At 56.7% G+C, this 12012-nt stretch overlaps 1 protein-coding gene across 1 annotated transcript; it reads right to left on the bottom strand.

Annotated features, from left to right (window-relative positions):
- Positions 1 to 830: 830 nt before the first annotated feature.
- Positions 831 to 11714, bottom strand: LOC131592718 (SUN domain-containing protein 2-like). Its single transcript, XM_058864433.1, has 18 exons — positions 11585 to 11714; positions 11078 to 11236; positions 10335 to 10507; positions 10050 to 10184; positions 9769 to 9864; positions 9466 to 9559; positions 9208 to 9278; positions 8823 to 8950; positions 8260 to 8481; positions 8102 to 8179; positions 7971 to 8014; positions 6752 to 6917; positions 6439 to 6666; positions 5342 to 5426; positions 5136 to 5251; positions 4829 to 4996; positions 4318 to 4410; positions 831 to 4204 (listed from the first exon to the last, which is right to left on the bottom strand). Exons 2-18 carry the CDS (start codon positions 11203 to 11205, stop codon positions 4091 to 4093), a joined length of 2139 nt encoding a protein of 712 aa, XP_058720416.1. The 5' UTR covers positions 11206 to 11236; positions 11585 to 11714; the 3' UTR covers positions 831 to 4090.
- Positions 11715 to 12012: the final 298 nt, after the last annotated feature.

The raw sequence follows: 12012 nt of genomic DNA on the forward strand, positions 1-12012 counted from the left end.
CTCTCCAGGGTTTGCAAGGAGCCTTTTTCTGTCTCCTCAATTGGACTCAGAGGTTCACAAAGGCTTTTTCTGCTCTCCACCCTTTCATAGGTAAGTGTTGGGCTGTGGTAGCTGGAGCTGAGCCCCAGACAGCCTTTCTCCTGGAGACAGGAGGAAAGCCTGGCCCTAGTGTGGTCTTCTGGGAGGAGCTGTATGGGTATTCCTCAACAAGCCTTCCTCCAAGCCCAGGTTAAACAGACAAGGTTGTGACCCTCCTCAAGCCAGTTCAATTTCGTATTTTTCAGCCTTTTTTATGCACTAAGTTAACTTTCTCATGCTAAGGAAAATTATTTCCTTTCTGCTTGCTTTGTAGCTGATAAGTAGTTAACAGCCCACATGAGGGAAAAGAGAAGCATGCAGATACCCTGAACTGGTCTTTGTGTCAGGCTTTGTCTCTGCTAACCCAGCCTCACTTGATGCTCCTCAGGGCCAAGCTGGGCTCTGCTTATGGTAAGGCAGAGAATGGGAAGGCTTGGGAGGCGACTGCAGAATGAGGACAGCCAGGATACCACAGACTTAAGTCTAGTAGAAGTTTTTAGTCCCAAGGAACTGGAGATTTTAGGAGTAAGTCTTGCTTTCAGCATTGTTTCAAGCAGTTTTTGCATCCTTGAGCCTGCTCAATGACAAGGTCATAACTTTGTTAACTGGCCCTAGGGTTAGTACATCAAGCTGGAAAATAAGGATTTGCCATAAAACTACATGGAATAACTCCAATAATAGCTTTTTTATCTACTAGCTGTGCATCATTCCCAACAGCAAATTCAGTTACAAAACATCCAAACCACTGTGGGCAGTTTTGATATAATTTATGTCTTGGTCTTTTTTTTTTTTCCTTGCATAGGCATAAATTACAATCTGTTGATTAAAAAATAAAAGGAACAAAACAGTGCAGCATTTGCAACAGGCTACAGCATCAAACAAATTCCTGTCCATAACCATCTGTTTCTGCAGGGCTAATTTGTAACACGGGTGTAGGGCAAACTGAGAAGGAGGGAGAATAGAGGAGGGAAATGGAGTAAATAAGAGAAATCTGCTCCCACAGCTGTTCTGCATTTCTCCTGCCTCACCAGGCTTATCTTTGGCATCAGCTCTAGGATTAAATACCCCTGGGCAGAGAAGCACATGCTGAAGCAGCAGTTTTCTGTGCCCTCTTCTGCAGCTCTGGGAAGTGCTGCAGAAATGCTGCAAGCTACCATCCCCAAGAGCCAGTGACCCTGGGCACTCAGCACAGGTTCTCAGGCTGCAGCCCAGTACTGATGCTGAATTTGGGGGCTGAAAACCCACATGTAGCCTCAGTATATATTCCTGGGGATCCTCACACAGATGGCATGGTGAGGCCTCTAAAACCAGCTAGAAAAGAGCATGAAGCCCCAGGAGGAGCTCTCACTGGTGGCTCCAGGGAGTTCTACTTAACAGCAAAGATTTTCATGTCCAAAGGACAGGGCAAGCTTGCGCTGTAAAGCCAAATGCTCCCTAACCCAAGCACAGCAGTTAACACCCACGTGGAAGGAGCAGAGATCCCACTACAACTCCATTTGCAGGGGAAGAGGTCACCTTTCCTGCCTCTTGCCAGCATGCCTGATTTACTACAAAATCTTCTTTTTCTTGGGCAAAGACCTTGTCTGTCCTTACAGTCCAAGCCAGAGACCAGGGAGCCAGAAGGAACATAAGAAAACAGTTTTTTCCAGGTTCACGGTTATAGCTCTTGCTCCATCAGCCAGAGAAGCGTGAGAAAAAGGGAGCTTCATCTCTGCTCTCTTTTTTGATTCAAATAAATAGAGGAGCTGGTCTGCTGAGCCCAGAACAGGTCTAAGCATTCATAAAAGCACAGCTCCATGTGCTCAGTGCACTCATGGACATGACTCCAAGGGAAGCAGGCAGCTGTAGACAAGTTTAAAATAACTTTGGCTGTCAATGCCAAGAATTAAGACTACGCTCAATATAGGAGAGAATTTATAGTCCCTGGCTCTGGCTCCAGGTCAGCTTTCTCCCTGCAGCAGGGCCTCCCAGCTCTGCAAGAGACTCCACAGGGTAATTTTAATCTGTTGGAGATAGGACTGTGCCCTCTGGGCTCACTTCCCCTGCTTCGAGCAAGGAGACCCCTTCAGAAGGGATGTGCTGCCACCATCCTCACCCTCCCAGGCTGGCCTGTCAAGGCTCAGATCTGCCTGATGCCCATCAGGGGATGCTGAAAGGAGACCCTTCTTCAGCCCCTCCTCCTCTAGGCCTGCAGTGCTTCAAGCAGAGACCACCAGAGTGGGAATCACTACATGGTGCTCTCATGGTGTCAGGGGAAGGATGATACCAGCACTGGACAGGGCTGAAACACTGACCATGAGCCCTTTAGCTTTTCTTTCAGTGAAACACAACATAAAGCTGGAGGCTGTTAACACCATCCAAGAACATTAGCCAAACTTTGTGATGCAGGCAGGCAGGAGGTGGAGAGGCCAGATGGTCCTAGCACTGCTCAGCCTGGGGAAGGTCCCTGTGCATCCTTCCTGCAAACCCCTGCTGTGCCTCCACCCATCCCAACAGTACAGGCAAGATTTACATGCCCACTACAGGCAGAACTCCCCCTCCTGCTCCAGCCCAGTCCTCCCACAGCCAGGGCTCAGAGAACAGTGCAATGCCAGTGAGGAGAGGTAGGAGGAAAAGGGAGCCCTTCCAAGAGAAAGGAGGTCAGCCTGCACCAGCCATCTGCCATCGAAGAGCTGAGGGAGCCCGGCAGGCAAGGGGTGACTCTGCATGCTGGCACCTGCAAGCCCTGGTGATTGCCCCATCTCCCCCCCAAGAGCCCTGCAAAGCCCTGGGGCAGCAGCTTGTTGCTAACAGTCAAGTATATACAGATGCAGCCATGGGCAAGAGGCCACAGCCACGCATTGCAGTCTCAGAGGACATCCAGAGCAAGGAGGGCAGGAACTTTCTCCAGCACCCCACCAGCAGCAGTGCACAGAGAACCCCAGCTTCCAACCCACCAACAGTGTGAGGCCCGTATTTTAAACAGTTCTGCTATCACATTCTAGCTTATCCTACTGTGTGTGCTATTCTACTAAACAAAGCTCTAGCCCTCTCCACATCTAAGCCACTCATCCAAGTGGCACCATTTAACATTCTCTGGTTAAGTACAAATTGCATGGAAAAAGTATTTTTTCCCTTTGTTACTACAAACCCCCCCAACCCCACAAAAAAACCAACCCCAACATCCCAACTGGAAAATAGCTTCCCACCCCTCTTAAAAAAAAATATCAGAACAAACCCCAAAGGAAAAGCAGGCAACAGGAATTTTCAATAGCATCATCAAGCTTAACACTGGGGAGGCAGCCAGCCAGGGAGGCCAACAGCATCGCCAAGACCCAACTCAGCTACTGGCAGCAGGAGGGCTTGACTGGATGGATGGCAGCACCAAGGTGGGCTCTGCCACCAGCACCTGCCACGCTCCTCTCCTCCTGCTGCCCAAACCATTAGTTTTATGTTAATACTTAATTAATACTGTCTTATTTTCTCTCTGCCAGCCCAGCATTGGAGGGCTGGAGATCTTTACCAAACCAACACCAAGGCAAGAGAAGTGACCCTGTGTGGAGGGGACTCAGTGGCCATGACTGGTGGCTCCCACCTACTCTGGCAGCACCGAGTCAGGCACCGTGCGCCCACACACTGATCTCCTGCACCCAAGCCCGCTTGAAGCACATCACAAAATGACACACTCCTTTCCCAAGCCCTGGCCATGCTAGAAAGGAGTGGGACAACAGGGAAGAGGGGCAGCGCAAACCCGATACAAAGTTAGCTTAAAAAGTTAAAATGTCCCATACCCACTGAAAACAAGCCAGGCTGCGCTAGGACCCACGTGGGATGCTCTTGCCTCACCACCCCGGTCCTTGGAAGAGTGAAAGCCTCACCCCTTCAACACCAACTCTTCTCCTCCCCCCAGGGGAGCAGCTTCCTGGGGTGGCTGCTGGCACATGCCAGGATTTCTATGTGCAAAGCAGTGAACCAGATGCATCCCCTCCTGCTGTCAGCCTGGCAGCATCCTCATCCTGTGCATGGCCTGGGGTCAGTGCGCCGGCTCCCCGTGCACGCGGAAGCGGTAGATACAGGTGTATTCGGGGTGGCCCCAATTGCTCAGCACCCGGAGCTCCACCAGCTGGTATGTGCCCACGGAGTCACCCTTGGGGAGGAGGGAAAAGAAAAACCTGAGACCTTGAGGGCTCTCTAAGGCTGAGATCCCAGAGGCCCCATCTTCTTCTCAGGGGTCAGGTGCTCCACGGGCAAAGTATTTACCTCCAAGTAAAATGTTTGGATGGGGTCGCCATCGTGGTTGTAGGTGAACCGTCCAAGGAGAAGGCCCTCCTCCTCTCCTTCTTCTTTTAAGCCCTATGGAAGGGCAGGGAGGCAGAAAGGGAGAACCAGGGGTCATCAGAGAGGGAGACCAGAGGTGATGCACACATGCAGGGCAGAAGAGGGAGAGGGAGACGCAAGGGTGCTTGGCCCCCACTCCTGCTCTTCCAGGTCAAAATAGACAAATGGGAACAGGGACCAGTGGGGAAGGATGAAGGTGGGGGAAGACCAAAAGTTACACCTCCTCAAGCCCCTTTGCCCCTGTGTCCCTCTAAACTTTCTGAAACCTGGTACTGCCCCTCCCCCACCAGTATTGCTTCTTCCTCTTCTTCAGGGTAAGACCAAGCCCCCGCCCAGAGCACCCCACAACCAGGTGTGAGGTTTGTTAGCAATCCTTTCCAGCACCCTCCCACCGTGTTCCCCCCCACCCTCAGGTCTGGGCAAGGGCACTCACATAGACAGCAAAGTCCTTGGGGGCACTGGGGATGGTCCCCTGCGGTGAGAGGGCTTTTGGGATGTGCTCCAGCGTGACGGCCGTGGGGCGGATAATGCCAGAGAGGCGGATGACAGCAAAGCCCTCGGAGCCACGAAATGCCCAGCAGTTCCCAGGGTTGACGTCTGGCTATGAGCATGGAAGTAAGACACCAAAGATTTTACCACCATCATTTTTCTCCCACCAGCCTGGCTGCTGGCTTAGAGCAACAGTCAAGGCCCAATAAAACCCCCTGAGAACCAGCCCAGTCCTCCCAGTCAACACCCACCTGCAGGATGACACGGGGGGACTGCGAGTGGTACCACAGGGGGATGCCGAACAAGCTCAGCAGCGCTGTCCGTGTCTCGTAGGTCTCTGAGCAGCGAGTGTTGATGACGCTGGCCCCTGGCACGAAAGGGGATGGCAGCAGGTGAGCTGCACACCAGCACCTTGCAGTCACCTCCCCAGGACAGCTGGCTCATCCCCACCACCTACCTGCTGACTCGAGGGCATAGTCAACCATCCCCACACGGTCCTCGCTGTAGCGCTTCAGGGCCTGGCCCACGATGAGATGCACTTGCTGCAGGGGGAACAGGGCACAGGAGGGTGACGAACTGGGGCAGGCATCCTGCCCCCCACCCGCCTGCCCCTGCAGGGACAGAGGGTGCAAGGACCTTCCCGCAAAACAGTCAGGGGAAAGAACAGCCAGGGCATGAATCACCGTGGCAAAAATGAGAGGACACGCATTTGGCTGGGAAGCCTCATGAGAGGTTGCTAAAAATACCCCAGGGGAGAGGAGCTGTGCAGTGAAGGGGCAGTACCCAGGCACGCAGCACTTGCTTATCCCCAGGAGGGGCTGGCCCACAGGGAGGAGAGGTACCACCAGACACAACCTGACAGACTACCCAGAATCATCTGCTGGTCCCTCCTGCCCTGTCCCACAGGATTTATGGGAGCTTCCCCCCATCCAGAAAAGGAGATGGCTGGAGCGTCCATCTGGAGCCAAACCCAGCCTAAAGAGCTAGGACCCTGCAGCATCACTTTGGGTCTAAACTTTACGGAGTACACAAAGTTTGCACAGACTATGGGGACTGCTAATCCCAGTTTGATCCCTCCCTCCACTACCTCCACAGGGAATTGCCAGCAACTCTTTCCAAAGCAAGCAGGCTCATTTTTTCCCCTTGGTGTCATTCTGCTGAAATGCTTTGCACCAAACAACGCAGCAGCGCTGCTGAAGTATGGGGATAAGCAAGATGCTCCACCCATGGAAGCTTTGTTGGCACCTGTCCCACGTTCTGGGTGAAGAACACATGAGCATTGGATTTTGAGGCAGTAAGAGCCTTGCTGCGCTGCAGGCATTATCACATGTGACCCCTTCCAGAGCACAGAGCAGGCACAAACTGAGAAGGGAGGGGCTGAGAAGGAGTTTCAAGAGTCCTCTTGCATCCTGTGAGCCCAGGATCAATATATATCCCAGCTGTGGGGGCAGTGCCAGTGCCTCTGCCAGCCCCATGCACACATGAAGAGGGCCACAGTTCCCAGCCCCACACCTGTGGTCACCTCATATCCCTGGGGCTCGGGCCAGTACTCACCTCCTCTGTCACTCCTGCAGTCCCTCCTTGCCGCAGGGCCACTCCAATACCGGCCTGAGCATCCCGTGCTGACAGTCTCCGGTCCTCCAGGACTTTTGCAAGGATCTTGCGCTCCAGAGCCTGGAGCTCTGCCTGCAAGTCTTCCCGCTGGAGGATGAAGGCAGCAGCACCATCCTGCTTGGACTGTGACAGGAACCTACCGATCCACACAGGGAACTGCGCTTCCACCTGGAACGGTGCGGACAGAGCTCAGCCCTGGAGCAGGGACCCTCGCTTGCCCTTCTGCCAAACAGGCTGGGGGCTGGGGACTCACATCAGCCCGCACTGTCTTCAGCTGCTCCAGTATCCCCTCCACGTGCTTTCCCATCACCTCCTGGTCTGACTTGAGGCTTGCCAGCTCCCTCCTCAGCACTGCCACCTCCTGCTCCAGCTTGCCCACCTCCTGCCGGAAGGTCCCTCGCAGGCTCTCCTCCACCGAGCTGTGCCGAGAGAAAGGTAACAAAACCTCCTGCCATGAGGCCCAATTCCCCTCTGCAAACTGGAGGAAGAGGTTCATCCCACATCACCTATGCTCAACCCCATCTCCAGACCTGGTTTTAATTCCAGTGGCAGTGACCTCTTCTACTGCATCCCATGGGAAAGCATCCTCAGCTCACCCCTCAGCTGAAGGGTCACATTCACAGTGATGCAAAATGACACTGGCAAAGGTCATTTGCTGCCATTGCTCTTGGAACCCTGCTGCCAGCCACAGAATCACAGAATGGGTCAGGTTGGAACAGACCACAGGGGGTCATCTGGCCCAACCTCCCTGCTCAAGCAGGGCCATCCCAGAGCACAAGGCACAGGATTGCTGATGGTTCTGGATTATCTCCAGTGAGGGAGACTCCACAACTTCTCTGGGCAATCTGTTCCAGTGTGTGGTCACTGCACAGTAAAGTTCTTTCACATGTTCAGGTGGAACTTCCTGTGCATCAGTTTCTGCCTATTGCCTCTTATTGCTTGGCAGCACTGAGAAGAGCCTGGCCCCAATCTCTTATCACTCTCCCTTCAGCCACTGATGCAGTCCCCTCTCAGTTGTCTCTTCTCAAGGCTGAACAGACCCAGCTCCTTCAGCCCTTCCTCATAAGAGAGATTCTCCATCCCTTCATCATCTCCACAGCCCTCTGCTGGACCCTCTCCAGGAGCTCCATGTCTCACTTGTACTGCTGAGGAGCCCAGAACTGGACACAACACTCCAGAGATGGCCTTGCTAGGGCTGGGTAGAGGGACAAGATCTCCCTCAACCTCCTGACAATGCCCTTCCTAATGCACCCTAGGATACACTGGCCTTTTTGGCCAGAAGGGCACAGTGCTGGCTCCCACAGACACCCACCTATGTATCCTTCCTTCCTTTCCCCCCAGACTATGCTTCTTAAGCTCTCCTTTGTCCCAAACCAGGCCTGCAAACCCTTCCTAAGCCTGGCTGAGGGGAATTCACCCAGCTACCTGCCTGCCCCTAACAGAGCAGGGCCTTGCCCCACAGCCAGCGTTACCTCTGCCACTCCAAATTCAGCTCCAGCAAGCGTGCCTCCATCTCCTACCAAGAAAAGGGGAAGGGGTGAGACCTGTGACACCACTGGTGAGGGTGTCCTGTCCAGGTACCACCACATGCTCATCTGCTTACCTGGGAAGCTTGTGCCATCTTGCCCAGACGCCCGTCTAAATCCCTCTGCACCTGGGCTCGGAGTGCATCCAGCTCACCCTGAAGGATGAGGAACAGGGTGGAATGTCAGAGCCTGGCCCTGCACACCCCCATCTCCCTGCACTCCCCGTTTCTCTCACCTGCAGGTGGTTGGCCATGTCGGTGTGGAGATGCTCTTTCAGCCCCGCGTCCCGGCGGCTCACCAGCCCCTCCAGCAGCGCAAGGATGTCTCCTGGGGGCGGTTCTCCCCCTGCTGTCACTGCTGCCGCCCCACGACGCAGCTCCCACCGTGACAGCTCCGCCTCCAGTGCCTCAAAACGCTTCTCCAGGGACTGGAAGCGAGCCAGGAGTCGGTGTCCCCCCTGCAGTGACAAAAACAGGGTGTAATGCACCCCTCCAGGGGAGTGCAGGCTCCACAGGACCCCTGTGAAAGGGGACCCTGACCACCCATTCTCCAGTGGCATCTTATCCATCTGCTGCTTCCCAGGAGAAGGCAAGACTCTCCTTGGTGTCCATCCCAGGGACACCCAAGAGGGAGAGGGCTACAAGCTGGGGAAGCCAGTGTGGAGCCATCATCTACCCCATTCTCTACCACTCCTCATACCCTAGAAGCAATTACTCAGCCATGGATCACACTGTCCCAGCTCTCCCTGCAAGGCACTCATCCCACCTGGGCCACCATCATGCCTTTGCTGAAGCTTACCTGGTCCAGCGTGGTCAGGTCCCCTGCCCCGGGAACATCAGAGGAGGAGGAAAGCTTTCCAGCTCCCCACCATGGGAAGGAAGGCAGGCTGAGTGTCGACAGCCCATATGGGTAGAAGTACCAAGCTCCTGGGCACAGAAGGATGAGATGGTCAAACCCACAGGTTGGCAATGGGCCACAGTAGTGGACAGGGTGGACATGCAGAGGCTCAGCCATCAGCATCACCAGGGATAACCAGGAGACACTGGCAGGGGGATGCAGATAGACCAGGACACCAGAAAGCCACAAGCACTGAGCTCCAGGCCATCCCATCCCCCAGCTATGGCAGAGGATGCTCTGCACTGCCCCAGATCTCAGGGCAGCACATCAAGGGAGGCTGGCTCACCGTAGGCGGCTGCAGCGAGGAGCAGGAGGAGCAGCAGCAGCAGCAAGGACCTCTTGAGACGTGGGTAGCGCCTGGAGCATGGAGAAAAAAAAGAGGTGCCTGTAGGACTGCAGCCACCTTCCATCACCTTTGGATGGGGGCCAGAGGGAAAGCAAAGATGACAAGACACCCACCATCCCAAATATGCCTCCCCTTTCCAGGGTCCTGCAGGTTCTCCCCACATTTCCACCATCCTGGTGTCCCCCCCAGCACTCTCACCTGGAGAAGGGGACGGTGTCCAGGTGGGAAGCCCTGCCAGTGAGGCGGCGCCAGGCCCCTGCCAGCTTCGAGAACAGCCACCACATGAACTGAACTGCCAGGAGAAAAAACAAACCTCAGGAGGAGTCCTGGCAGAGATGTTCCCTCCATGCCCAAGGGTGGCACCACAAGGGGATAAAACCACCACTCCCTCCAAATCCCATCCACCCAAACAGGGAATAGCACACACAGCATCTGAAGAGTAGAGATGCTGACTGGCAAGAACACTGCTGCTAGAAGTGTCCCTGCCAGCCCTCCACTCACCTGGGGAGGTAAACACCTGCCAGAGGAAGGAGCCCACCCGGGAGGCTGCAGTTCTCAGACCTGACCCAGAGCTACTCTGGCTTGAGTAATAGTGACCTGGAAAGGAAGCAAGAAGTCACCAATGCAGACAGCATCCCAGTGCATTGCCACAGCAAAGGCTTTGCACTGGAGGTGGCATCTAGCAGGGACTGGCAGCACACTGGGTACACCCAGGCCCCGGGCTGGTCCCTCTGGGACCTCCCTGCATTCCTGCCACTACAGACACACTAGTGCATCCCTACCAGCGTAGTCGTCCTCCGAGGAGTACCCAGATGAAGATGTGTAGGTGTCGTATGTCTTGCTCTCTAGCACCCCATTGATCTTACTGGACTCGGTGTCCCCTGTGCCTCTTCTCCTCCTGGTGGAGAGCTCTCCACCTGCCCCCAAAACACAGAGTTCCACTGAGAAATCACCCACCACACCACTTCCACAAGGGGCAACCCAGTCAGCCAGCCTGGGCAGTTGCCCCAACACTCTCCAGTGTCCAGGGAGCCCCCCAGCTGCCCTAGGAGAGTGAGAGGGCTCACCCCAGTACGTGCTGCTGTCCAGGTCATCATCCAGCATGGAGCTACCCAGGGCAGCAAGGCCCCGGCTGCCCCCCAGGTAGGACTCGCTCATCATGGACTCGCTGTAGTAGGAGGTTTGGGTGCTGGGGGCGGGAGAGAGACGCTTTGTGCTACTCGATTTCCTCCTGATCGTCCTGCGGGAGGCGAGAACAGGCTCATCAGACACGTGTGGTTACAGGGTGGGGGGCGGGTCACAGCGCATCCATGGGGGGAAATGGGGAATTCACCCCAATCCCTCGGCCAGCATCACTTCCTCCACACCGGATGGCGGTAGCTTTCGGAGGCTGCAACCTCTGCTTTGCGGAGGCCTCCCGCCCGTCCCGGGCATCGCTTCCGCTCGCACCGCTGCGGTTTTCCGGCCGGCACTTGCAGCGCACCTCCCTCCTTCCCTCCCTCTCTCCTCCCTCCCTCCTGCCATCCAGCTGCAGCTGGCACCCGGCCACCCACGGCAGGCTCCAGTGCCGGGCCCCTGGGGACGCAGAGGTGCCTGGGCAGGGAGCGCGGGGCTCTGGCTGGAGCAGGGGCACAGCCGGTGCCGAGGCGGCCATGCCGGAACGGGCCGGGCTCACCGTCGTGCTCCCTTCTGCAAGCCGTGCCCACACCCCAGCCAGGAAGGTGCCCGGTCCCCGGTGTGGGATGGAATGCCCCGCCCCTATCAGATTGGGGCAGGGGGAACCCCCCCCCAGCTCGTGCCCCCCACTAACCTGCCGGTGGTTTCCTTGAAGGGGAGCTGTGTCCCACCCAGCAGAGATGTGCTGCTGCTGCTGGTCGTGGCATCATCGTCCCCGGGGTAATAGCGGGTGGTGACAAGGCGCTGGCTGCGGCGGGACATGGCGGCAGCGCGGAGGGGGGACTCGGATCACCTGGGGGTGGGGAGAGGGCGGGGGAGAGAAGGAAATGTCAGCGGCAGGGTCCCTGGAGGGACGCGGCCAGCGGGATCCCGCTCGCAGGGACCCCACCCCTGTGGCAGGGGTCCCGGCCCGAACACCGAACACCGTCCCGAGCTGGCGGCCGTGGGATGGAGCCGCCTCCCCGTGCAGGCCGATAAACCCTTTCGCCTCCTTTCCCCTCCGCGGACCGTCCGCGCGTGGGGCGGCTGCCCCCGGCCCCTCCGCACCCCCGGCCCGACACATCTCCCCCAAGGCCCCGGCACTGAGCCAGCCCGCCCGCAAGCTCCCGGCTTTGCCCTGCCGTCCCCCTCGCAAACCCACCGGCAAGCGCCGCGCAGCGGAGAACGATCCCCTCCGTCCTTCCCGGCCGCTCTCGCCGCCGCCTCTCCCTTTTGTTTTGCGGGGGAAGGCGGCACCCGCCTCCCCGCCTTCCCCCCGGGCCCCCCCGCCGCCGCCGCCCCGCCCCGCCCGCCGCCGCGGAGAGGGGGGCAGCCACCGCTCACCCGGCCTCTGGGGACCTCTTCTTTATCATCATCATTAGTGCTATTTTTATTATTATCGCCACCGGCGTATTCTTTTAATTTTATTTTATTTTATTTTCATCATCTGGGGGGGCGGGGGGCGATGATGAGGGCCCAGCCGCACTCCGCTGCCCACCGGGACCTGGTCCCCAAACACCTCAGCCTTGGGGTTCCTCCCGCCATGCCCAGCACGGGCAGCAGTCAGCCCACGCTGCCAGCCAAGGGCAC

The sequence above is a fragment of the Poecile atricapillus genome, chromosome Z (genome assembly GCF_030490865.1).
Source record: "Poecile atricapillus isolate bPoeAtr1 chromosome Z, bPoeAtr1.hap1, whole genome shotgun sequence".
Classification (NCBI taxonomy): Eukaryota; Metazoa; Chordata; class Aves; order Passeriformes; family Paridae; genus Poecile; species Poecile atricapillus.

Coding starts and splice junctions, on each gene's coding strand:
- LOC131592718 (XM_058864433.1), bottom strand. CDS start 11,205: ATGTCCCGCCGCAGCCAGCGCCTTGTCACCACCCGCTATTACCCCGGG. Junction 8,951..9,207: donor CCTCGCTGCAGCCGCCTACG/GTGAGCCAGCCT, acceptor TTCTGTGCCCAG/GAGCTTGGTACTTCTACCCA. Junction 6,918..7,970: donor CTGAATTTGGAGTGGCAGAG/GTAACGCTGGCT, acceptor CTCTCGGCACAG/CTCGGTGGAGGAGAGCCTGC.